The sequence below is a fragment of the Cryptomeria japonica genome, chromosome 7 (assembly GCF_030272615.1).
Source record: "Cryptomeria japonica chromosome 7, Sugi_1.0, whole genome shotgun sequence".
NCBI lineage: Eukaryota > Viridiplantae > Streptophyta > Pinopsida > Cupressales > Cupressaceae > Cryptomeria > Cryptomeria japonica.
In genome coordinates this window covers 498,630,653-498,657,683 of record NC_081411.1, presented here as the reverse complement: position 1 = coordinate 498,657,683, position 27,031 = coordinate 498,630,653, and the positions used below count along the sequence as shown (strand labels likewise).

Genomic DNA, 27,031 nt, shown 5'->3' with positions numbered 1-27,031 from the left:
TTTAGTTGTTTCGGGTTTTACCGGTTGCACTCTATTTCAAACCGGTGTCACTGTTTGCCAGTCATTTGGAGTAATTGTTGTTGAACCAGTTTAGGACTATATTTTGTCGGTACTGATTCACCCCCCCCCCTCTCAGTACCGGTTTGGTACTATTTGCTCATCATTGAGTTATCAAAAGCATGTTGGTAAGATAAAGTCCGATATTTTAACAAAGGAAGGGGAAATGTGGGATTCAGAAAAAGGGGATCTTGTGAAGAACTCAGAAATTTTGACAAGGAAAATGGGGTGAAGAATGGGGAACAAATCAAAGGTATGCTTAAATGGAAAAATCTGATTTCTTGCAGAGACAAAGGAAAAAGGTGAATTTAGAAGGAAAGGCGTAGCAGGAAGGGAAACTCTAAAAGGGATGCTGGGAAGGGAATCTCTGAAACTTTGACAACTTTTCCACACTTAGGAAAATAACCAAAGAACACCACCACATTTATTTTTTTTATTGGATTTTTGCAACTTCTAACACATTATAGGCACATGGGGGACAACAAAGGACAACAATTGGCAAAATTTTGACAATTGGAGACCCACTTAGACTATCTCAGATGGTTATAAATGGTGGCTTAGAACAAGGCAACTGCAACAAAGTGATGAACAAGTTAAGATTGTTTGCATTTTAAGCATGTAAAATAGGAATTCAACACAATACTTCTGGTCACTAATTTCATCCTAAATTAGAGAGTATTTCACAAGTTGTTTGATAGAAAATTGTCGCTAACACTACCCTTTCCTCCACATAATCTCTGACAAGCAGAGAATCTTATATTTCTATCTATCCAGGAAAATTCAAAATGTTCCATTTGACTTGACAATATTTAAGTATCAAAGAATTCAAAAGATGGTTTATTGAGAGGTTGGACCCCAAACTCTTCTAGAATTATCAATGCCCTAAATTGTATGATTAGTGATAAATTCTTGTGCAGATTCCTTAATTTGTGGAATCCAACCCCTTATCATTGCAAATGCAAAAGGATTACCCTTGTAATTGGTGTCTTAAGAAATTATACAGCAGCACACACTTTAGAGGCAAGTTTGTAAACTCGAGAACGTTTAGGCAGAAAGCTATAATATTAATTACCTAATCTTAAGGTGGTTATGAGTAACAGAGATGTCTAGTTGGTTGCAGACAAAATAGACCTTAATGCTTTGACATAGACAGGAATGTCCCATACCATAGAAGACCCTTGGAAATGCCTTCAACTATACCTTGAGCTGTCTATTAACTAAAACTTTATCAGAAACAATCCAGAAAAATCATATGAAAATACCTCAGGGTAGCTTTTTTTTGCCAGTCCACAGAAACAATTTCAAGATTCTTGTGAGTTGTTACAATTATCTATCATATTTTTGTGCCATTACCATGCATTTTTCTGTAACTTATTTACCAATAACATTGTAAGAAAATTCAACTATCTGTTATAGATCAAAACATTGCTTCTGTGAAAAATATTAATAGGAAGGAATTTTGGAAATTACTAGAAGATAGTGAGATTTCATGAGAACCTTATAGAATAGAGCCATATTTGGAGATTTATAGGTACCGTTGTGCAATACTTAAATGCCATTTTAGAAAACTTTTCTGGAAATTGTGTTGCTACTAGTATGTATTTAATCTTTTTTGTAATGAACAATTTCCTGCAGATTGAGGCAGCTATTTTGTATCCAGGTATGCGGCCTACTGCACTAAGAATCCGTCTGAGGTGTGTAAGATGGCTGGCAGTACTTGATTCCTTTATTACCATTGCATTTCATTGTCAAATAAATTATCTTATTTTCTTCATGTTAGAGTGAGAGGGACAACTACAGGTGCAAACAATCGGCTGGATCTCATTTCCCTTGTGACTAGTGGCGTAAGTGGCAATAATGTTGAAGAGGATAATGTGCCAGAGACATGGGCAGAAGAAAATGAAACTGATGTACCTGCAGTTTCTCATCGAAGGGGATTAGCCTCCTTAGTATTTGTTCCATTCGAAGAGGTACTAATAACTTGCTTTTGTCATCTATTCCCAAGTTTCTGTCTTACAACTGTTGAATTGAGTTTCTGACTCATAATTACAGGTTGACACATCAGATCTGAATTTGTCAGTCGACAAAATGGATTACTTTGTCCCAGGCTAATTTAGCAGATTCATCTTCAGTTCGCTCTCAGATGTGATCTGTTCATCTATGTTGCAATGATAATTGAAAAATGTTGTAGTAAAATGTTTATTTTTTTAATTTGTGCTTGCAAACTCCATTGATTTTTATTGGACTACCTGGGAATGATCCTGAAAAATGGAGATCTTCATTAAAACTCATTTGGATCAGTAAGCGTTACCCATATGTTGAAAATTCGTGTCTTGTACAGTCATAGTTCTCTTACTTTTTATAGAAAAGCAATAAAAAACATATTTCAATATTTCAATCTTTTTTGTGAATTGTATTCCCCAAAATCTTCATTGGTGTAGTTTACTTGGACGGTCAGACCAAAGTACCATTATATGGATTTTTACATTTCTGTGTATTTGTTGTCCTCAATTTTTGATTTCAAAAATTGGACTATCACAAGGAAATTTTTATTAAAAAATGAAAAAATTTACTCTGTGGCACGCTTCCCGAGGTAGAAATTCGTCCCATCCTTGGACTGGATCGATTGTTGATCCATCTCCAAGCTACGTTTCGAATTTCGTCGCGTTTCGAGTCCGTTTGCTATGTTTTTGCTTCAATGTAGGGGAATTTTTCGATAATTACCAGTAACTGGTAATTTGTTTTTCAAAACCCCCTTGAAGCTTTTGGTCTTGTAGGGGAATTTTTCTCCAATTGCAAGTTTTTGGAAACTGGTAAAAAGGGTTTTAAAACCCCCTTTACTAGTAGAATGACTTAAAGTGTTTTGTAAAACTTGTAAATGGGTTTTTAAAACCCCTTTACATGTTTTTATGACTTAAAGTTATTTTTTATTTTTAAATAGAACTTGTAAATGGGATTTTAAATTCCCTTTACATGTTTTAAGTAAAATCACTTGTAAAGGGAATTCTATTTCCCTATTACAAGTAATTTTACTTGTATTTCCTTTTCTAAAACCCGAAATTTGCCTTAGAGGCAAAAATATGAACATTTTTAAAAACTTGTATTTCCATTTCTAAAACCCGAATTTCCTCCCATGCCTTTGCAAATTGATTTGGGTTCGAATTTTTTGGAAGAAAGATAGGGATTCCTTCCAAAGGCGGATTTGCTGCAACTTTGAAGAATTCAAACCCTTTTTCTACGCATCTATCAAACTGATTTTCGCCATTTGTCTTCTTCAACGTTTTTTTTTCTGAATCATGCATTTGTGCCATTTGCCACGGTTTGGAGGTTCGAATCTGCTCTTACCTAAGGCGTTTTTGATTTAATCATTAATGCGTTGGATTTCAAGCTGCATTCAAACCGTTTTGTGCGCATTTTGGGGAATCGATTTGCAAAAACGCCCTAAAAACCAGTCACGTTTTTTGCAAGTTTCGCACCTTTTTCGTTCAAGGTATGCTTTCAATTCTAAATCATTTTTGCTTTCTCTTGTATGTAATGATGAATCGAATCATTTTTGAATTACTTCCTTGGCATTTTTCATGGCGTTTTTATAGCGAATCGGTTTTTCTTTGGTCACCATGCGTGGCTAAGTTTCTTCCTTTGTTTAATTTCTATTTAAAGGGTTTCATCTTCTGTGTTTGGTTGACTCCACAAGCTTGGATCCCTCCTCATCTTTGCAAGGTAATTTTTATTTTTATATTTCTCTTTTGTTTCTTTCCTTGCAATTTCCTTGTTTAAGTTTTGGTTTTTGTTCATGTTCGTATTGGGTTTATGAGAGGAAATTCCCCATTTTACAAAGGAATTTGTAAAGAAAAAGTTGTTCTTCCCCATTGAAAATTCTCCTTCTTTACTTGCATTCGGGTTTTAAAACCCGATTGCAAGTAAAAGGAAAATATGTGTTCTTCCCTCTTTGGACAAAGACTTCTTTAGTCCAAAAATCAAGTTTCAAAACAAGAAAGATGTGTTCTTCCAAAAATGTTCTTCCCAATTTGCAAAGAAATTTGCAAGTGTGAAAAGTTCTACCTCAAGATGTGTTCTTTCCTTTTTGGACAAAGACTTAACCTTCTTAGTCCAAAAATCAAGTTTCAATGACGGAAAAATCAAGTTCTTCCCAATTTCGGGTTTTGAAATCCGGATTGCAAGTCGAAAGTCCTTCCCATTTTGGCACGACAAAGTTCCAAGTGATCTTCCCGAAATTCATTTTTACTTATCCGCTTCCAATTCCCTCATCCGTACTTATCATCTTCGTCATTTCTCGCATGCCTAAATACCTTTTTCCGTCCATTCCTTCGATTTTCAGTTTGAAAATAAGTTTGCATTTGGATTTAAAAACCCATTGCAAATGCGTTCTTCCCAATTTTCAAACTGAAAATTCATTCTCCTTCCATTTAATCATGCTTCGTGTTTCGCAAGTATAATTGCATTCGGAATTTAAAATCCGATTGCACGTTTGTACTTCCCTCTTGTGTACTTGCGAAACATTTTTCAAAACCCGAAATAAGTCAAAAGCTTATTTTTCCACCCCTTATATCTCCTCTCACAAAGCCAAAATACGAAAGTTGAACTTTCTCATTTGGAGGAGTGAAAATGTCTAAAGATACTGACTTTGATGTTGCCTTGATACTCATGGATTTACATTGCAGCATTCCCGGTTGTGCCCAGATGACAGATGTCTCATCATCTCCCACTCCAAAAAAGATGAAATACAGGTATGATAAATACCAGAATGAAGTTCCGCAGTCACAGATCTCCTCCTCCCTTGATCATATCAAGGATACTAAGATAGGGCATGTTGACATGTCCGAATTCATACAAAGGATTGAAGATCCGAAGGAGGGGGATATGCAACGGTTGCTGGACAGCCATATCCATCATGCCGCATCCTTTCCAGTTGCTGCCCTAGAACCAGAATTTATTCTAGCATGTGCTCATCATTTTGACAAAGAGTCACGAGTCATTAGAAATGATGATGGAGAAGTGATCATTCGCCTGGATGCAGAAGCTATAGAGAGGGTTTTTAAAATACCTTCCGAAACCATTTATATAGAGATCTCCAAGCAAAGTGCAGCTGAATACTTTGCCAAAAAGGAGAAAGACTGTAAGCATCATATCAACAAATGGATTCATGAACCTCGCACTGCGCTTACCAGATGGGCAAAGTTATATCGATCTGATTTCAAGAATGAGATCGGTGATACTATTACTCTTCTTAGCCGTATGATGGGATTGGAACATTCCAATGTTTTTGAACCTTGGATGTACCAATTTATTATGTTAGTAAGGCAGTCTCAGCACATCTGTTGGGGTGAAATCATCAGTGATGCTTTGTGTGAGCAACTTGCAGTCGTCCCTACTACCTTCACCTTCTACATGAATTCATATCTCGTGTATATTGCTGCGTCACTTAGACATTTCCCAGGTCTTTCCACCAAGGGTGACCGCATGCTTGTACCAGTTTGGGAATACTATGATCAGTTGCCTCTAAGATCAAGTAGGTCTCATTTCAGAAGGGTTCAGGACGCTTTCTTTGGTCATTATTTGTGTCAATTTGACAAGAACCTGAAGGACAAAAGAGTCTCAGATGAAGCATGGGAAAAGGTGAAAGAATATGGTTGTTTGTTTCTCCAATTTCCAACTTTTACCTACATGAGAGTTGGATGTTATGGCGGGCAGCCTTACATGCTCCCACGGTACCCAACAGATAAGATTATCCTCATGGAATTGGGAAGGCAGATCATGGCTGTGCATACACACCAGTCAGTTAAGCACAAGGTTGGCATGGGTATTTCTTCCAACAACCCATTGAAGGCCAGGGCTATGGAAACTGAGTTGCAGGAAATCAGACTCAAAAGATTCAAACCTAGAGCTGATTTCGATTACCGAGGCATGAAAGAGAAGATCAAGAAGACCTTCATCCATGTACACCGGATAGAAGATATTTGGGCTGATCTTCGTACCGAAAAGGAGATTCGCAAGATGGATTACTGCCGACTCACTGCAGAACAGATTGTGGATCTAAACCTCGCAAACATGCCACAAGGTATGATTGATGATGGTAACGTTCTTGATCCTGAGTTTGTCAATCAGAGTGTTGATGAGGCTCCGCTTCCTTCTATCCACTAGTCCCACAAGGAAAGCACTTCTATCTTGGATAGATTTCAGTCAGTTCTTGCCAATACCAATATCTAGCTTAAGAATAATGGTGTCAAGCTCATTAAGATTAAGGTGGGGAAAGAAGATGATTCTACAGGTCCTCTTGGGCGGAAGTCTGAAATTCAACTAGACAACAAAGAAGGTGCATCCTCTTCTAGTACGAGGATTAAATTGCGGGTCAGCCGTGCGATGGTGCTTCCTCCTCAGGAAATAATAGTTCAAGGCAAGGAGAAGCCACAGTTGAAAATTCATGTGATTGATCCTGAAGCTTCAGAAGAGGAAACTCAATCTGATAATGCTCCTCAGTCACTTTCTACAGAGTCTCCACATAATTCTCTTTCTTCATTTCCTATTGAGGTACCCATGTTTCCTCCTATGATAGATGTGAGCTCTCAATCTGCCCCTTCAGTTTCGGAATCTCCACAGAAAGTCCTCCCGCTTTCAGCAGCAGAACCATCTCGAGGCCATCCTCAGGAAAGTTTATTGAATATCTTTTCGGAAGATCCTTCATATGTACCTGTGTCTGATATTGATACTTCTATGACCTGTTTTGATGAGTTCATAACATCTTCATCATATCCTGTCGTCACTCAGCAAACTATGGTGGCTATCCAGACGGACACTTCTCCCAAGGTCGCCACTGTTATTCAAACAGAAACTGCTTCTCCCTCCATCCCACAATCAGAGTTAATGGCTTTACCTCCATGGCTCAGTTCCTTCACTGCAAAGAGGAAGAAGCAAGTGATCTCACCTGATCCCTTCGACTATCAACATTTGAAACAATCAAAACCTAAAGCTGTGAAGAAGGCAAAAATAGTTTCAAGGGTGATCGTTGATGAGAACCAGATGAGAGTGGCAGAGATTGTTGAACCAATATCAGATAAACCAGTTGAAGAAATGCAAGCAGCTGATTATCGGATCACCAAAGTTCAACTGGGTAAACAGACTCATGAGGTTGTCAAGCACGATGCTCAACAGACAGTGGCTACATTGGTGCAACGATATGATGAGGTGTTGACCAAGAAAGATCAGCTAGAAGTAGAGAATCAAAGACTCATGGCAGCTATCCAAAGTATTACTCAACCTTCAAGTGGAGAAGGCCAAGTACCTATTTCTTCCAGGGTCAGTGAACCAATCCAAGGTATCGAGAGAGCCGCCCAAAAGGTTCAAGCCGTAGACACCTGGGTTGATCAACTGCATGACTTATGCTCACAAGTCATAAGACAGGTATTTGAAATGATGGTTAAATTGGAGATCATTGAAGATAAGTTGAATCAAATCTTGACTGCTTTCAAGCTAAATTTGGAGAAGGTTGAGGGAAATTTAGTTTCTTGGCGAAAGATGCCTCAATATCAGTTGAGCGTTCTTCAAGTGCATGATGTGATTCCTTCCAGAGTCATGTACATTGAATATGAGGAACTCCTGGAGAACAAATCTCTTGTTCTCAAATCACTCATTGAAGAAATTGATGAAACCTTAAAGTTGCGTGAAGCAGTCTTTCAAGATGTAACCTCCCATTGCAAAAAGGCATCCTGCGACATTTTCAATCAGAATGATGAGCTGCTGCCCGAGGAAGAAGTTCTTGCAGACCTGCAACTCAAGATTCATGATGAATGGAGAAGTGATCAATTCTCAGTTGCTTCCATTCAAATATTGATCAAGTATCAAACTAAGTTGCAGGAAATCCAGTCAGCATTGGAAAAAGGGAATTCCACGCTATGCCAATGCCATGATGTCATCGTAAAAACTAGGGTGGTGGCTATGAACACTCATGAACCAGATCCTGATGAATTGCAGAAAGTTATTCAGAAGTTCGATTTATTCGTATCTTCAAGAGTTGCAACTTAAGTGTTTTTAACACTTGTAAATTTTTAAATAATTGTAATTTCAGAATTGTAGTTTCCCTTTCGGCAAGTTGTCATCACTTGCATTTTTGTAATTACTTGTAAGGCAACTACAAGTTGTGTCCAATTAGGACTGTATTTGGAATAAGTCTTAGTTAGTTAATGAAGTCATAATTAGCTATTGAATAGGTCTTGGTGGTTGAGGGAATTTCTCAAGTTAGTTAGGATCCTCCCATCTTTTTCTCAAGGCTCCTCTCCTATAAATAGAAGAGAGGGTCCTTTGTAATTTTTATCTTTTGGAAAGCAAGCAAAAACTCTGCCAAATTTACAGCAAGAAGTCTTTGAGCTTATGTATGTGAATTGAAGGTTTTGAAGAATAAGAAAGAAGGATTACTCAAGTTTTGAGTCTTTGAACTACATGTTTGAGTTTGAATCTTTTTATTTCTTCTATGCAAAGTGTTTCTAAAGGAGCTTAGTCCAATCTGATTTGAAGTCTTTGAGCTGCAAGTAGAGAAGATTAATTAAAATAGGAAACCCTCTTGAAGGAGCAGCAAGTTTTTGAGCTTGCGTCTATTCTTGAGGAAAAATTACTGTTTGACAAGAAATAGCAGCAAGTCTTTGAGCTTGCATTAGTTCTTGTCTTTGTGTTAAAAGAATAGATTATTTCAGTCTTTGAGCTGTTATCTTTTATTCGTTGTAAAATTTAGTATAGCAAAGGGTAGATAGGACTTCTAATAGTCAAGTCTTTGAACTTGATATTGTTGTCCCGTCCTGAAGGAAGTGACGGAAGTCTTTGCGTTTTCAGGAAACTTCATTTCCTTTCTCTCATTTCACTTGAAAGTAGTTACTGTTGTTCGTTTTCAATCGCTATCCTTTTCTGTGAAGAGAAAAGGATATTGTCTTTCTTGAAGAAAGAAGGAAGACTGCTGTTCCATCCTGTTTTTATTTCAGTTTTAGTTAGATAGGGGGAGCCTTCCCTTAATTAGGAGAGTTTTTACTCGTGTGCTGTGGTTGAAACCACAATTTTGTATATTTCCCCCAAGTGTACAAAATTTTCAACCAACAGTATTATTAAATCTCAGATTACATCTATAAAATATTTTGCTCTGAAAAGGTTATTTTTCTTGATTTTTAATTTCAGGTTGCTTGAGTCCTCAAATGGGTGCTTAAAGATTATTTACCAAGCATGATAATATTGGCATGGAATGTATATATTGAGCTGGTTTTGTACATATCATGAGCATGCATATCTGTTAATGCTCAAACTTTTAGCATTTTTAATCAAAACTTTTTTTGGACATCTTATTCACTAAAACCATTGTTCAAAGCATAGTTGAAAAACTCGGACTCGCAATGACTCCGAGTCCAAAAAATTAAAAAAACTCGGGGGAAAACTAGGCAACTTTATCTAACATTTGAAAGTACATTATTCTTAAATATTCTTAAAAATGCACATTGTATAAAACTAATGTCATTAAATTTATTTTTTAATTATATTAGAATAAACATATATATTAACCAAAATTTAGAATACTATTTAAATCATACTAATATTAATTTTTAATATTTTTTTAAAAAAATTAATAATTATTGAAGTCGAATATGTATACTTTATAGTTTATTATCATTTTTATTTTTAATTTCAAAAAAGTCCATTATCAATTGATTTAATATTTTAATATATCATACGATGCTAACGATGTTATTGTGTCTGGGTATGGCCATCGATCTTTGCATAGGGGAAATAATGAAATATTATTGATGAACGAAACGAAGGCCCTTCTACAAGAATCGTCAGAAATGAAGGAGACACACCCTCATCGTGCCCTGGAGTCATGCCTGCCGTCGTGCCCTAGATTTGCGCCATCGCCATGCCTTGGAATTGCCCCCAAAAACCCTAACTTAAAAAATATGTTCTTTCGTTTGCATTCTAGACGAGTTTTTTCTGTTTGAACCACGCGATTTCGCGATTTTTAGGGCCAAAAATTGCAATGACTATTGCCTTAAATCGTCTGCGAGTCTTTCTGCGAGTGACTCGCCTAGGCAAATGACTCGCGAGTACTCGCAGAGTTTATCTGATCCCTTCCATTCCCTTCCCTTTAACAAAAAAAATTAATCGAAGGTGATTCGTCATGTTTTCTTCAATTATAGTGCATATTTATCCATGTAATATATGTATATATGAGTGAATCTATGTACATGTTTATGTTCATATGATGCAGAAGCACCGAAGACGTTATGCAATCTTGCATCACCAAAAATGTTGTTTTTGTTGGTTGGCTTGTTCATCATTGTTCTTATCTTTTCTTGAAGGTTTGTTGTGTTTGGGTAGTTGGTTCAGTGCAACTCTTGTGCCTTATGCAACTTGTTATTCATGTGCATCATGTACAATTTCTCTTTGTATGCACGAGTTTGGTGGGATGTTGATTCTGGTTAGCTTTGTGCAAGTTCTTGTTTGTGCTAGGTGACCTGTGCCTTTTATGCATTACTACAAATTACTGCCCAAGCCTCTGCGCAACCTCTGCACTCTTTAGCACTATTAAGAAAGTGACAAACTTCTATAGATTATAATGCATAACTTTGTGTAAACTTTTGTTTGTTGTGCAACTCCATACATTATTGATTTTCCTGCACAACATTTCATGTCAAGATACTTGATGTCATGCAATGGTGGGGTTAGTTCTGAAAGTTCCATGTGACTAATTTGTCTAGTTGTTGGTAGTCTCCATGTAGTCAATTTGAGATTGAAAGACATGTTAAATTGAACCAATGAGTTAAAATGTTTGGGAGTTGAAGTGATATCTTCTAGTGTGTCAATTTTAACTCCTTGAAACAAAGGTTTCACATTTGATCGTTGACAGTTTGTGACTTTGATCTCTTGTTCCTTTTTGCTAGGAATGCCAAGTCACCGTGATCAGTTACTTATGACAATCTTTTGAATTATGAGAGGCTGGAAAATTTGTAAAAAGATAGGGTGTTTTTAGTGGGGTTGTGATGATATTTGAACTATACCTATGTTCAAAATTTAAGGCCTCTATTTATGTAATTTTGTCTACACCATGGTTCATGGAGTCAATTTGTCTTCCTTCAAATCTTGTCTCTCAATGTTGAATGATCATTGTGAAGATGTACATCTCAAAGTGGGTCAAAGTCATAGATCACTCTAGAAGATCCTAGGTTCTCAATTTGTTGTGAGAAGACTTCAAAAAGTTATCAAATTTGAATACTTGCAGAGATGCAGAGTTCAAGTGCAACCATGTAAGCATACTTACTTGCCAAGTCCACATGGTTATAAAGAAATACATTGTAGGATTCAATGATTGCTACACAAATGAGCTAACCCTACCCCTTAAAAATCTATGAAGCCTATTGCATAAATAACGCAAGGCATTGCATAGAATAGGGTTATGCTTGCACATACTTTGATAATTTGCAAATTGTCTTTTGACTTTACATGCTCATTAATAGCTTCATGTGGACTTATACTACATGCACACAAAAATCAATGCTTGCAAATGATTTTCATGCTCCCATGCTCCGCAACACTACCAACTCAATGTACAGGTTGGAGTTGTGGCCCCAAGAACAATTATGCTCACCATGTACATTTGTGTTTTTAGTTTTGATTTCCTTGATGCTTGACCTATTGAAGATGCAAACTTTTCATGCACCTATGCAACTTTTGCTCGTTTTATACTTGCTTTTGAGTTTTGACTCCCAACATCTTGCAAGCTTAATAAACATATGGGTTTCTATGTAGACTTGTGTTGATTGCACACACACTTGTTCAACTTGCAATTTGCTCCTTGCTTCCTATGATGCATGTGGTGTCAATTCTCTCTTTTGCAAGTCATGCACACGCAACCTTCAACCCTATAAATTGATGATAAAACATGAAAACCAAATCCTTAGTCATGTGGATGTGCGAATGAGGCTTTTATAAAGACAATCTTCCAAGCTCATTCACACACTCATTCACTCTTGATTGTGCATGCAAAATGCTTTCCCATTCCCAACAAAAAATGTTTTGTAGCAAAATTCACCATTTCCACCATGCAAAGCATTTCTATTGGGGTTTCCCACTTATTAACATGAGAATATGTTTGTTTGAAGGAGACTTGATGCTTGGGCAATAGGGTATTGCAAATTCAAGCCTTAGTTCCATCTACTAGTTCACACCTACAAATACTTAGCACCTTAAGGTTTTGATTCACCTCTTTTACATTCACGTGTGTTTAAGATAAGCATGTTTATAATCAGAGCATCTAGGGTTTGAAAAAGTTTTACTAAATGTTACAAATAATTCTACATAGTGCTTAAAGCTCCTATGTACAATTTCCCTCATCATACCTATAGTCAACCCTAGTATAGGATCTCTTAAGTATTCATGTGGTCTTTTAATCCATCCTCACATGCAATTGTCTTATGTGACCTTGTACATTACCTTCATTTGAAGACCTTCAACTTGTAATGCAAATCATTAACTTTTCATATCTTGCAAATTGATGTTTTATTTTCATGCTTGCTACTAAGAGACTTGTAGACTTTTGGTTCCTCTATACATATTTGTAAAGATTGCAATTTGCTCAATTGTTTATATGACCCACTCTTTTACAATACTTGTACATTGTTTGTTTGTGAACCTTATATGCATGTTGTCAAAGCTTACACCGTATTGGCCTACTTGGGTGCTATATAGTCCTATGATACTTTTACCCTACAGACTTGTGGACTCATGGTACACACTCAATCTTTTAAATTGTTTATCCACTTACACTCCATATTTTTGCCAAATTACTATGTATTCACCTAGCTTCAATATTATTCATTATAAATCGCACTCCTTACTAAGGCCAATATAATTCGTTATAAATCACACTGGTTACTAAGGTTTCCTAGATGTTGTCACCTAAAATCAAAGAGATGCAGTATGAATTCAAGGGGGTAATTGCAATGTTCCCTTCCAAGGAGTAGCCTAGGATACAAGTTAGCCTATTTTATTCAAACTAAAGTTTGGTAGTAAGGGAATAGTTTAAATTAATTATTTAATATTATCTAGTAAAGTTCATTTTTCAAGTAATGTTATTTAATTAATTTAATAAAGTGACTTAAGTGAAATGTTAGGGAAAATATTAAAGTCACTTTATTATTTGGGCTTAAATGATTTATTTAAGTGGGAATGTAAAAAAGTTTTCAAGAATATTCCTTGGGATGTTATAAAAGAGCATTGTGGAGCTCATTTTGATTATGCTTGGTTTAGTTTCTCTTTGTGAAATTTGGAGATCTTGTTTGGAGTTGATACCCTAGGACGAAAACTCTAGGGGAATATTGGTTTTGGTAGTGCAAGATTTTACCCTAGTTAGTGCAAGAGGAATCACTCAGATTTCTCACTTGGGGTTAAATGAGCTAAAGATCTATGGAAATTTGTGAAGTCATTTGCAAAGACAAATTTCATGGTTTATTGGTTGTCAATTATTAGGTAAACTTAAATGACATGTTTTCTTTCTAAATGATCTTGTAGGTCAATAAAAAGGTAATTAAAGGCGTATTTTGGACGCTATTGCAAGTTGAGGTTGTGACCCTTGTCTTGGCATGAATATTGGATGGTTTGTCATTTTTTTCACTCATACTAGTCGCATCTAGTTTCCTAGCAAGGATGTGAAGTTTAAAATGTTTGCTAGTCAGTTTGGTGTATGTATAAGAGACCATGTGTTGAGCAAAATACCTCATTTAGAGACATGAGGAAAAATAGATATTATTGTTGAGCCTATCAATTGGCTAGAAGTGCCTTTTGTGTCATGGCATGGCTAGCTAGGATTAATAAGAAAGTAAAGGATGGTGATGCCAAATAAATATTTCTAAATAGTTTGCCTAATAATGTGTCTAGTATGGTGCTACCTTAAGCAAGGTAAACATTAGTCTTGAAGGAGTAATTTCTACTCTATTTGACTATAATGAAGTAGGACAAACTAATTTTTAATTGTAAGAAGAGGGCATTAGATCTACTAGATGACAAACTACATCAGCATGCTTCCTTGACTAAAGAAACTAAATGGGAAAACTATGCCAATGATGAAGAGGTATCATGTCTTAGTGATGAAGAATAAGTGTTTTAGATAAATTTAAGATTGGAGGAAGGAGACAATAAAGGAGGATACCTAGTGTCCTCTTGTTAGTCACTAATGATGATGCCACTTCTTAGTGTTGCAAATGTGAAGTTGATGGTGTGGTCGGTATGGTTGTCATTGATGTCAACATACTGATTTTGTGTTTCATTGATTGATTTGGTGCTCCAAAAGTGTTCTTGTTGATGATGGTGTTTGACAGTATTTGTAATGCTCTACATTTCTCTGCATTTTTGGTTTTAATGATAATATCTTGGATTATGTTGTTCATATCTTTATCTTTGTTATTTTGATTTGGGACGTGATGATGTGCTCTGGAGTCGTGGTTGCAAATATGTTCATTGTGGGTCCAGTTGACCTTGAATGTTTTTGTTTTTTCTCCGGTCATTGTGACGTATGTATAGCGTGTTGTTTTGATCAATGTAGTGCATTGTGGTGTGGTCCACTTCTCATTCCTTTCCACCATGGGAATGTTTTAGCGTAGACCTATTTCAAATTGTATTTCGATGAATTGTTTTTTGCCGACTTGGGAGATTCTTATTTTGGGGATTAGTATAAATAAGGATGATTGTAATGTGAAATATATATAGAAGCAAGCGGATTGAAAAAGATCTATTTTCTGCGAGGTTATGTGAAGTTGTGGTTATCCAGTGTGGTAGTATGTTGTTTGGTAACAAAGGCAGTGAGCCAAAGGTTTCTTCTGGCATTTTAGTGTTGTGACAATTGTGATTCAATGGTGGATTCTTTATTTTTTTTATTCTTTTGGGCAGTGAGCTCTTTTTTGGCCATTTTAGTCGGGCGGTGAGCCCACATGCAGTGAGCATTCTAGTAGTGAGCCACCTTTTGTAAAACTCACCTTAATCAGTGTGACCCTAACAGGTGTTTTATGCTTGAGAATTAGCATTCTCCGTGGTTTTTCGCTTCTTGGGTTTTCCACATAAAATCTAGTGTTTCATGTGTATGTGTCATGTGTTTATGGTTAAGTAATCAGGAATTAATTTACTGGATCTATGGAATAAGTAAAAGATTTTAATTGACAATTGATTCACCCCCCCTCTCAATTTTTTGGGATATTCAACAATTGGTAGCAAAGATTTGGTTCCTAGAAAGTGAGACTAACCAATCGAGGAAGATTCAATGGCACATAAATTGATTATTCCTACCTTTCAAGGATCCAACTATAGTTTCTGGAGAGTGAAGGTGGGAGTATATTTGATTTCTTTGAGTTACAAAATGTTGTGGAAACTAAGTATGTGATGTCGGAAAATGATCCTACTACCCCAAATGAGATTGAAGCCTATGAAGAAAATGAATGAGAAAGGTATGCTATCTTTAGTGCCCTGTCTAAAACCAAATTGGCGAAGGTTCTTGCATTAGATACTACTTATGAAGTTTGGGAAAGATTGAAAAAAAATTATGAAGGAAATGACAAAGTTAAGCTAGCTAAGATGCAGACTGCCAAAGGCAGATATGAGAACTTGAGGATGGAAGAAGGTGAAGACATAACAAGTTATTTTCAAAATGTTGACAATGCAGTGAATGAGATCAAAAAATTTGGTGGCACCTTGGATGATAAGGATGTGATAGAAAAGATCATGAGGACTTTACTGAAATGTTATAGTGATAAGATTTCAGCTATTGAAGAAACTTATGATCTGTCCAAATTCACCAGAGAACAATTGTATGGCACCTTGTCTGCATTCAAGATGAGGAAGTTTCGTAAAGAAAAAGCAAGAACTGAGACAACATTTAAAGCTTCAAATGAAGATTCAGATGATGAGAGCCTAGATGAAATGGAAGTAATCTTTGTAAGAAAGCTTAAAAGAGTAACTAGTAAGTATAAAGGTATGTTACCTCTTAAATGTTTTAAGTGTAGAAAGATTGGTCATTATGCATCTAGATGTCCAGAGAGAGGAACAAAACAAAATAAAACAACACTTCAAAGAAAATAAAGGAAAATTCAATAAGAAAGCCTACTATGTCAAAGATGATGTTGGTATTTCAAATGATAAATCAGATTATGAAGATGGTGATTGCTTGTGGGTAGAAAAGATCAATCTAAACCTAGTAATTATAAAGAGATATCTAAGGTTGTTGAAACTATTGCATTAGCATTTCATTTTAGAAGAGATGAAAATGAATGGTTGATTGATAGTGGATGTTCAAATCATATGACCGGTGACAAAAGTAAGTTTGTAAAACTTGAAAAGTATGATGGTGGTTTTGTTAGATTTGGAGATGATTAGACTGCTCAAATTTTTGGAATAGGTTCTATTACTTTTGATGGAAAACATAACACTGGCAATGTATACTATGTGAAAGGATTACATCATAATCTCTTAAGTGTTGGACAAATGTGCGAGAATGGTTACAATGTTGTTTTTCAAGATGGCGGTTGTGAGATCCGGAACTGTTATTGCTGCGGGAAAAAGGACAAGTGGAAACATGTATCAATTCGAGGCTGCTAGAGGACATTGCTTGTTATCTTAGATCAATGACACTGGAGGATGTGTCACATCAATTTTGACAATTTGGTGAAGATTAGTCTGACAAGAGTTGTGAGAGACTTACTGAAATTGACTAAATTAGATAACAGTGTTTGCAAAGAATGTCAGTGGGAAAACGAACAAAGGGAACATTCAGAGGAAAGGAACAATCTCTTACTGGACTATTAGATTGGTGCATACAGACTTATATGTTCTGATCAGAACAAGGAGTTTACAAGGTGAGAGGTATTGCATGCTCTCAATTGATGAACATTCTAGAATGACTTGGGTTGCATTTTTAAGAGAAAAGTAAGAGGTATTAGAAAATTTTAAGATATTCAAAGCTAGAGTTGAAAATGAAGTTGATAGAAAAATAAAATGATTAAGATCTAACAGAGGAGGAGAGTTTGTTTCTGATGATTTTGACACTTTTTGTGAGAAATATGGGATTAGGAGACATCTGTCTGCCCCTACGACACCTCAACAGAATGGTGTAGTGGAAAGAATGAACAGGACTATACAAGAGGTAGCTAGATCTATGATCAAAGAAGCAAACCTACCGAAATTTTACTGGAGAGAAGAAATATGTATTGCAGCATACACTCTCAATAGAGTCCTATTTCAGAAGAAATATGGGAAGACATCACATAAGTTATGGCATGGAAGGATTCTATTAGTGAAGTATTTCAAAGTATTTGAAAGTAAATGCTACATCCAGAGAGATGAAAGAAATCTTGGAAAATTTGACAGGAGAGAAGATGAAAGTACATTCCTAGGATATTCTACAAAGAGCAAGGCTTACCAATGTTACAATAAGAGATTAAATAAAATTGTTGAAAGTGATAATGTGAAGGTTGACAAAAGCATTTCCAAAAATTATGGTATACAAGAAGGATATAAATATGATGAGTATGCAAGCAAAAAAGAAGAAGAGATGAGCATAGAAGAAGATAAGCAGAAAGAAACTCAGGTTGCTCTAGCAATTGCATCTAAAAATCTGAGGTATGTACAGAAGAATCACTTCGAGAACCAAATTATAGGAGATAAGAACATAGGTGTTATTACAAGAAGTAAAGTTATTCAAGAACAAGTTCTACTATGTTTACTTTTTGAAGTTGAACCTAAGACAGTTGAAGAAGTGTGTAAATATCAAAATTAGATGATAGCTCTGAAGGAAGAGTTAGATCAGATTGAAAAGAATCAGACTTGGGAACTAGTCCCTAGACCAAAAGATAAGAATGTCATTGGAACAAAGTGGGTGTTCTGAAATAAGCTAGATGAAGATAGATGTGTTTTAAGAAACATGTCAATATTGGTATGCAAAGGTTACACTCAGGTTGCAAGCATTGGTTTTGAAGAGACTTATGCTCATGTTGCCAAAATGGAAGCTATTAGGATGTTTTTAGCTTTCACAACATGTAAAGATTTCAAAGTTTATCAAATGGATGTGAAGTCAACATTTTTTAATGGGGAACTTGAAGAAGAAGTCTACATTGAGCAACCAAAAGGATTTAAGTTGTCAAATAATTTGGATATTGTCTGCAGATGGAAGAAAGCACTATATGGGTTGAAAAAAACACCTAGAGCTTGGTATGGAAGGCTAGACAAGTACTTATTGAATCAAGGTTTTCAAAAAGGGTTTGTTGACATCAATATTTACTTTAAATTTGAACCAAATAAGATTCTAATAATTGTTGTATGTGTGGATGGCATAATATTTGGAGGAAACAATGGCACGTGTAAGAAGTTTGCTAGTGAAATGCAAAAGGAATTTGAAATATCTATGATTGGTGACTTGAATTTCTTTCTTGGATTGCAAGTGAATCAAAATAGTAAAGATATTTGTATTTCTCAGTCAAAGTATGCTAAAGAGTTATTGAAAAAGTTTGGATTGGAGAATTCTAAACTAATATGTACTCCTATGACAACTAGATGCAAGTTGACTAATGATGATAAATCTCCTAAGACTGATGCAAGCAAGTACAGATCTATGATTAGAGGATTATTATACCTAACTACTACCAGACTATATATCATGTGTGTTGTTTCTTGAAGCTAGGTTTCAACAAGATCCAAAAAAGTCACATATTGTTACAATAAAGAGAATTCTCAGATATCTAAAAGCTATAGAAGAGTTTGGACTGCGGTATCCTAGACGATCAGATTTTACTCTAAATGCTTATACTAATGCTAATTGGGATGGAAGTGTTGATGATAGAAAGAGTACCGGCGGTGGAGAATTTTTTCTTGGCTCTCGGTTAGTTGCATGGTTAAGTAAAAAGTAGGACTGTGTCTTTATCAACCGCAAAAATTGAATACATTGCAATCGCATCATGTTGCACTTGGATACTTTGGATGAAACAAATGTTGAAGGATATTGGTGTATGTTTGATAAACCGATCTCAATCATGTGTTATAATACAAGTGTGATAAATATCTCTAAGAATCTGGTACTGCACTCCAAAACAAAGCATATCTCTATTCAATATCACTTCTTAAGGGAGAAAGTGTTGGACAATGAAGTAAAACTTGAGTATGTTCCTATTGTTGGAGATTGTTGTAAGTATGCTACAAATATGTGCTTGAGAGATATTTGAGAGCTCTATTGTCATTGATGTCAACATATTTCTTTGTTTGTGTCAGTGTTGCAATGAAGTTTAGTGAATTGTTTTGTTCAGCACGATGATTCAATCAGAGTTTTACGGATTAAAGGGTCTATAGAGGATTGTTTGTAGATGATTCAATGAAATTTTCAGAGGTCTGCATGAGGATTTGATTAATTTATGGGTATCCATGTGGTGGTTAGTTTTCCAGTTGTGTAGTGATGGCAGAGTGGCAGTATTTCCATCTGCATTGCTATAATATCTTGATCTGCGGATTTGGAGATATGTTTGGGATGTTGATGTGTATCCTCAATTCAAGTGGTTCGTGGTTTGGTGCTCTGCAAGTTATGTTTCGAGGTTGACAATCATTGCAGCTAGTGTTCTTGCGGTTCAGTATAATGTTGATGTGATTCTAGTAATCTATGTTGGTGCGAATGTTACAGTGGTAATTCATGATGCTTGTGGATGTTTTTGGATTGTGTTCCTTTTGTGTTGATGGTCCGCATTGATCATTGTGCGTGTAATTGATTATTTTCTCTAATGTGTTACTGTTCTTCATATTTGTTGATGACCAGATGCTTATAACGTATTGTGAATGTTCGATGCATAATTCTTGGAGGTGTTTCATGTTTGAGGTATATGGTATGGGTCTGTGCTATGTCTTGACTGACATTGCTTGATCTGCATATGATATTGTAGTGTGTGTGGTTATATTTTTGTAATTAGGTGTGGAGTGTTGAGCCAACCTTGATGATCTTCACAAAGTTGATGTCATGTATAAATAAATGTAATATATTTGTATTTGAGTGTGTGTATGGATGAGAATCAGAATGTATGTGCATTGAATGTATACATTTTTCGGAGGCAGAGAAGTGTGAGAAGAATTAAGTTGTTATGTGCTTAACCGGAACTATAACCATGCATTAAGGAGATGTTATTTATCAGCTCATGACTTCCGGATGTGATCTGAATCTGTTTGTAAGACATTGAGTCTTCCTTGGGTTGTAGCCTTTCTTGTTTTTGAGCAGTGAGCTCTAGGCGATGTTCCTGAATGCATGTGCATTCCCAATTGTAATCATTCTATACTTATAATAGAGTATACTCATATTGTGGGTATGTTCCCACCGTGGTTTTTCCCTTCACCAAGTTTTCCACGTTAAAAATCTTGGTGTTATGTGTGTTCTTTATGTGTTGTTGATCTATATTTTCATGCTTAATTTTTAGATCTGAGAATAAGTTTAAATTGTATAAGTTTGTGAGACAATTGAGTCACCCCCCCCTCGTATTTGTCTGCTCAGAATCAGAGCTATTTCATCAATTGGTATTAGAGCAGGTTGCTTCGAAGAACCTTAACCGATTGAGGTGATTTGGGATGGCATCTTACAAGAAGGAGAGTCTAAGATTTGATGGTACCAACTACTCTCTTTGGAAGAGCCGCATGGAGTGCCATCTGAGATGCGTTGCTGAATCTTACTGGACTATTACTAAGAACAAGTATATTGTTCCTGCAAATGGACCTTCAACTCTGGATGAGATAAAGGAAGTTGAATGCAATATTAGGGCTAAGGAAGCATTGTTGAGTGCTCTGATTGATTCTAAGATGACAAATGTTATGGAATTGCAGACTAGAAGAAGTTGGAAACCTTGTATGAAGGAGACAATTATGTGAAGATTGCTAAGTTGTAGAGCCTAAAAGGAAAGTATGAGATGTTGAGGATGGGCGAAGATGAGAACATCACTTCTTTTATGCAAAAGGTAAATGAACTTGTGTGCAATATTAGATGTGTCGGTGGAAAGTTGGAAGAATCAAAGATTGTTGCTAAAGTGCTTAGATCTTTACTTGCATCCTACAAGCATAAAGTTGCAGCTATTGAGGAGATCTAGACTATGACAGATGTGACCAGAGACATGTTGATTAGTAAGCTTTCAGCCTTTGAATTAAGTGAGTTTGGTGATTCTCTTCCTAAATCTACATTCAAAACCATTATTTTCGGAAAGGATAATAAGAGATATGATCTGGGAGAAATTTATTCAAGATGGATGTCCAGATATGAGAAGGAGAGGAAAGAAATTGAAGAAGAAAAGCGAGAGCTTGAGGAGCTTGAAGCACTGATTGCCAAAAGATTACCCAAAGGAGCTGGTAAGTATGAAGGAAAGTTGCCTCTTAAATGTTATTCTTGCAATAAGATAGGTCATTTTGCTTCAAGGTGTCTGGAAAGAGTTCCTAGAAAAAATTTCAAGCCCAAATTTTAGAAGAGATGTTATTATGTTGTTGATGAAGGTGTGCCAAATGATGAATCTTATAAGGGAAATACAAGTGATAATGAATGGGTGTTTATTGCTATCAAGGAAGATGATCCAATGCTTACTGATTTTACTAGTTGCATTAATGTGGAAAGAGCTTTGGCTACATAGGTTGAAGATAAAGATGAATGGGTGATTGATAGTGGATGCTCTCATCATATGACAGGTGATAAGAGAGTTTGTGAGCTTGGAAAAGTATGAAAGTGGAGTTGTAAAGTTTGGTGATGACAAAGATGGTATAATCCGTTGTAGAGGTTCCATTTCTCTTGATGGTAAGTACAATACTAATGATGTATTGTATGTATAAGGCCTAAAGCATAATCTTTTGAGTGTTGAACAGATAGTTGACAAGGGATATGATCTTCAATTCAAGAATGACAAATGTATAATCTTGGGTAGCTTTGGAATTGAGATTGCATCAGGTACAAAGACTAAAGGTAATATCTTTCACTTGAATAGTGTCAGTAAAAGATGTTTGATTTCTCAAGTTGATGAAACTTGATTGTGGCATAGAAGGACGTGTCATGTAGATTTTAATAATATTGTTAAGATAAGTTCTACTTAGGCTATGAGAGATATTCCTAAGTTGATGAAACCTTCTAATCCTAAGTACAAAGAATGTCAGTTAGGGGAACAAACCAGAAATTATTTCAAGAGTAAGAAGCATTTTTCAAATGGATTATTGGATCTTGTGCATACTAATTTGTGTGGACCTTCTAGAGTTAGAATCTTGCAAGGAGACAAATATTGCATGTTGTTGATTGATGACTATTCAAGGATGATGTGGGTTACTTTCTTGAGGGAGAAGTTTGAAGCTCTAGAGAAGTTCAAAATTTTTAAGGCTATGGTTTAGACTGAGACGAGTTTGAAGTTGAAGTGTCTAAGATTTGACAGAGGCGGTGAATTCACTTCTGGTGAGTTTAATGAATTTTGTGAAGAACATGGAATAAGAAGACAGTTGTCTGCTCTGAGAACCCCTCAGCAAAATGGAATTGTGGAAAGGAAGAACATAATCATTCAAGAAGTTTCTAGGACAATGATGTTGCGGGGAAATGTCTCGCATGTCTATTGGAGAGAAGTTTTGAGTACTATTGTTTACACTCTTAACCGGGTGCATATCAAAGGTGATACCAATAAGACTCCTTACGAATTATTGTTTGGTCATGCTCCCATTGTTAAATATTTTAGAGTTTTTGGAAATAAGTGTTATATCAAAAAGGATGAATATCTAGGGAAGTTTGATGCTAGATGTGATGAAGGAATATTTCCTGGTTATTCTACTAAAAGAAAGACATGCCAGTGTTATAATATGAGACTGAGGAAGATAGTTGAGAGTGCTAATGTCAGGGTTGATGAAAACAATGAGAGACAGTACAAATCTTGCGGATATGATTCAGATGATCAGAATGATAGTGCAATCAAAGGGAAGCAACCTCAAAGTCAAAATCAAGTTCAAATCATTTCGGTGAATCCAGTGCCTCAAGATGAAGGAACTAGTGCAAGTGCAGAAGAAAGAGCTCAAGAGTCTAAAATTCAAGAAAATCATAAGATTCCCAAGTATGTAAAATTGAATCATTCTAAAAATCGGATTATAGGAGATAGAAATAAAGGTGTTCAAACAAGAAGAAGAATTGTTGAAGACCAAGTTGAGTATTGTTTGATTTCAAATATTGAACCTAAAGATGTGAATGAAGCATGTATTTTTAGATGAACATTAGGTAAAAGAAATGGAAGAAGAATTGACGTAGATTGAAAATAATAATACATGGATTCTTTTTCCCAGACCTAAAAGCAAAAATGTAATTGGGACTAAATGGGTCTTTTGGAACAAATTGAGTGAGCAAGGTGAAGTTGTTAGGAACAAAGAAATACTTGTTTGTAAAGGATATTCTCAAATGGAAGGAATTGATTTGGAAGAGACTTTTGCTCCGGTGGCAAGAATTGAAGCTGTGAGATTGTTTCTTGCTTATGTTGCTTACAAATATTTCAAATTCTATTAGATGGATGTCAAGTCAGCATTCCTAAATGGTGAACTGAAAGAGAGGTGTACAGAGAGCAACCATATGGATTTCTATTGACTAATCAAGGGGATATGGTTTGCCAGTTGAAGAAAGCATTGTATGGATTGAAGCAAGTGCCAAGAACATGGTATGCTAGATTGGTTAAGTATATGTTGAAGCTAGGATTTATTAAAGGTATTGCTAATAGTAATCTGTATTTCAAAATTGATCATGATAGCATTCTGATTGTTGAAGTTTTTGTTGATGACATTATCTTTGGAGGGAATGATAGTTTGTGCAAGGAGATTGCTAATGAAATGCAAAATGAATTTGAGGTGTCTATGATTGGGGAGATGGAATTCTTTTTGGGTTTACAAATCACACTATCAGAAAAATAGATCTTTATATCTCAGTCCAAATATGTGAAAGAGTTGTTGAAGAAGTTTGGTTTAGAAGATACAGAGCTAGTTGGAACTCCTATGGTGACCAGATGTAAGCTGACTAAGGATGATGATTCCCCTAAAACAAATCAGACTAGATACAGATCTATGATTGGTGGATTACTTTATTTGACTCAAACTGGACCTGATATCATGAATGCCATTTGTCTTGTTGCTAGATTTCAAGCTGATCCTAAGGAATCTCATGTTGTAGTTGTTAAAAGAATTTTTAGATATTTGAAAGCAACTATTGATTTTGGTTTATGGTATCCTAAAGATGATTATTTTACTTTGAGTGCTTTTACTGATGTTGATTGGGTAGGTAATGTGGATTACCAGAAGAGTACTAGTGGTGGTGCATTTTTCTTGGGAAAAAGATTGGTTTCATAGCTGAGCAAAAAGTAAAATTCTATTTCTCTATCTACTGCATAGGTAGAATATATTGTTGTTGTTAAGAATTGTACTCAGATGGTATGGATGAAGTAGATGTTAAAAGATATCAAAGTAGTGTATGAAGAGCCTATTTCTATATATTGTGACATTTCAAGTGCAATTAACATTTCTAAGAATTTGGTATTGCATTCAAAGACTAAACATATATCAATCAAGTTTCACTTTTTAAGAGATAAGGTAAATGAGAAAGAAGTCGAATTGGAGTATGTGCCTACAAAGGAATAAATTGCAGATATTTTCATGAAGCCTTTGCCTAAGGATACTTTTGAGTATCTCAGAGGGAAGTTAGGGGTGATTGCCCCTCCTAATCAGAACTGAGATGCATTGGTATGCATTAGTTTGGTGCATTTCACAGTCATATCTTATGATCTAGATTGACGAGAGGGGGAGTAGTTAGCGAGTCAGTTTTGTTTTTTGATTGCAAATATGTGCCTTTTCCATTGATATCAAAAGGGGAGAGAGTCGTGTGAAAAACTGTGTTGAGAGGGAGTCATTTGAAAAGGGGGAGAGAGTTGTATGCAAGGTCTAAGAGAGAGTTGTTGATTTCTTTGTCATTGATTGTTTTTCACATCATATGTTTCCATCACTGCCAAAGGCGAAGATTGTTGGAGATTATTGTAAGTATGTTGTAAATAGGTGCTTGAGAGATATTTGAGAGATGTGTTGTCATTGATGTCAACATATTTATTTGTCTGTGTCAGTGTTGCAGTGAGGTTCAGTGAATTGTTTTGTTCATAATGATGATGATCAGAGTTTGCAGATTAAAGGGTTTGTAGAGGATTATTTGTAGATGATTCAATGCAATTTTCAGAGGCCCGCATGAATATTTGATTAAGTTATGGGTATCTGTGTTGTGGTTGGTTTTTCAGTTGTTCAATGATGGAAGAGTATCAGTATTTTGATTTGCATTGCTCCACATTGTAATATCTTGATTTGCAGATTTGGACATATGTTTAGGACGTTGATGTGTATCCTTAATTCAAGTGGTTCGTGGTTTGATATTCCATAATTTATTTTTCCAGGTTGACAGTCATTGTAGTTGGTGTTCTTGAGGTTCGGTATAATGTTGATGTGATTCTAGTAATTTGTGTTGGTGCGGATGTTGTGGTGGTTATTCATGATGCTTGTGGATGTTTTTGGATCATGTGCCTTTTGTGTTGATGGTTTGCATAGATCGGTGTGTGCGTAATTGATGATTTTCTCTGGTGTGTTAGTGTTCTTCATATTTGTGGTGGACCAGATGCTTGTAGCATGTTGCGGATGTTCGATGCATAATTCTTGGAGGTTTTTTATGTTTGAGACGTATGATATGGGTTTGTGCTATGTCTTGGCCGACATTGCTTGGTCCGCCTGTGATAGTGTAGCGTGTGTGGTTATATTTTGTAATTAGGTGTGGAGTGTTGAGCTGACCTTGATGATCTTCACAAGGTTGATGTCATGTATAAATAAATGTAATATCTCTTTATTTGAGTGTGTATGGATGAGAATCAAAATGTATGCACTGAATGTATACATTTTTTAGAGGCAGAGAAGTGTGAGAAGAAGTAAGTTGTTATGTGCTTAACTGGAACTGTAACCAGGAATTAAGGAGATGTTATTTATCAATTCATGACTTCCAAATGTGATCCAAATCTATTTGTAAGATAGTGTGTCTTCCTCAGGTTGTAGCCCTTCTTGTTTTTAAGAGTGAGCTCTAGGAAATGTGCCTGAATGCATGTGCATTTCCCATTGTAATCATTCTATACTTCTAATAGAGCATATTCATATTGTGGATGTGTTCCCACCATGGTTTTTCCCTTGACCGATTTTTCCACATCAAAAATCTTGGTGTTATGTGTGTTCTTGATGTGTTGTTGATTTATATTTTCATACTTAATTATTAGATATGAGAATAAGTTTAAATTGTGTAAGTTTGTGAGACAACTGATTCACCCCCCCCCCCCCCCCCTCTCATTTGTCTGCTCGGAATCAAAGGTATTTCATCACCTACAAAAGAGAAGGTTGCAGATATATTTATGAAGGCTTTGTGCAAAAATACCTTTGAGTATCTCTAGCAAAAGTTGGGGTAATTACCCCTTCCTAGTTTAAACTAGTGCATTTAGCAATGTATTAGTCTAGGGAGCTTCATATATATATATATATATATATATTTCAGTTTGGACTAATGATTGGGGCTTCCTCTTAGGGGGAGCTTTGTGGAATCTGAAGATGGTTGAGTTGTTTCTCACCTTTGTCTTTGATGTCAAAGGGGGAGAGACTGGAGATATTTGGGGGAAAGATGTGTTATGAATTTTTGTTTTTCATTGATGAATGTTGTCATCGTGACAAAAGGGGAGATTGTTGCAAATGTGAGGTTGATGGTGAGGTCAGCATGGTTGTCATTGATGTCAACATACGTATTTTGTGTTTTAGTGATTGATTTGGTGCTCTATAAGTTGTGCTTATAAAGTATTCTCAATGATGATGGTGTTTGATGGTATTGTAGTGCTCTGCATTTCTGGTTTTGATGATGATATCTTGGATTTAT

At 35.8% G+C, this 27,031-nt stretch overlaps 1 protein-coding gene across 2 annotated transcripts in view; it reads left to right on the top strand.

Annotated features, from left to right (window-relative positions):
- Nucleotides 1-2,455, top strand: part of LOC131060183 (F-box protein 7) — a 336,958-nt gene extending 334,503 nt beyond the window's left edge. For both annotated transcript variants that reach the window (XM_057993325.2, XM_057993326.2), the window contains 3 exons: nucleotides 1,693-1,751; nucleotides 1,838-2,027; nucleotides 2,110-2,455. In XM_057993325.2, the coding sequence (XP_057849308.2) occupies nucleotides 1,693-1,751; nucleotides 1,838-2,027; nucleotides 2,110-2,169 (309 nt within the window). In that variant the 3' untranslated portion in view covers nucleotides 2,170-2,455. The remainder of the gene's footprint in view (nucleotides 1-1,692; nucleotides 1,752-1,837; nucleotides 2,028-2,109) is intronic.
- The last annotated feature ends 24,576 nt before the right edge of the window (nucleotides 2,456-27,031 follow it).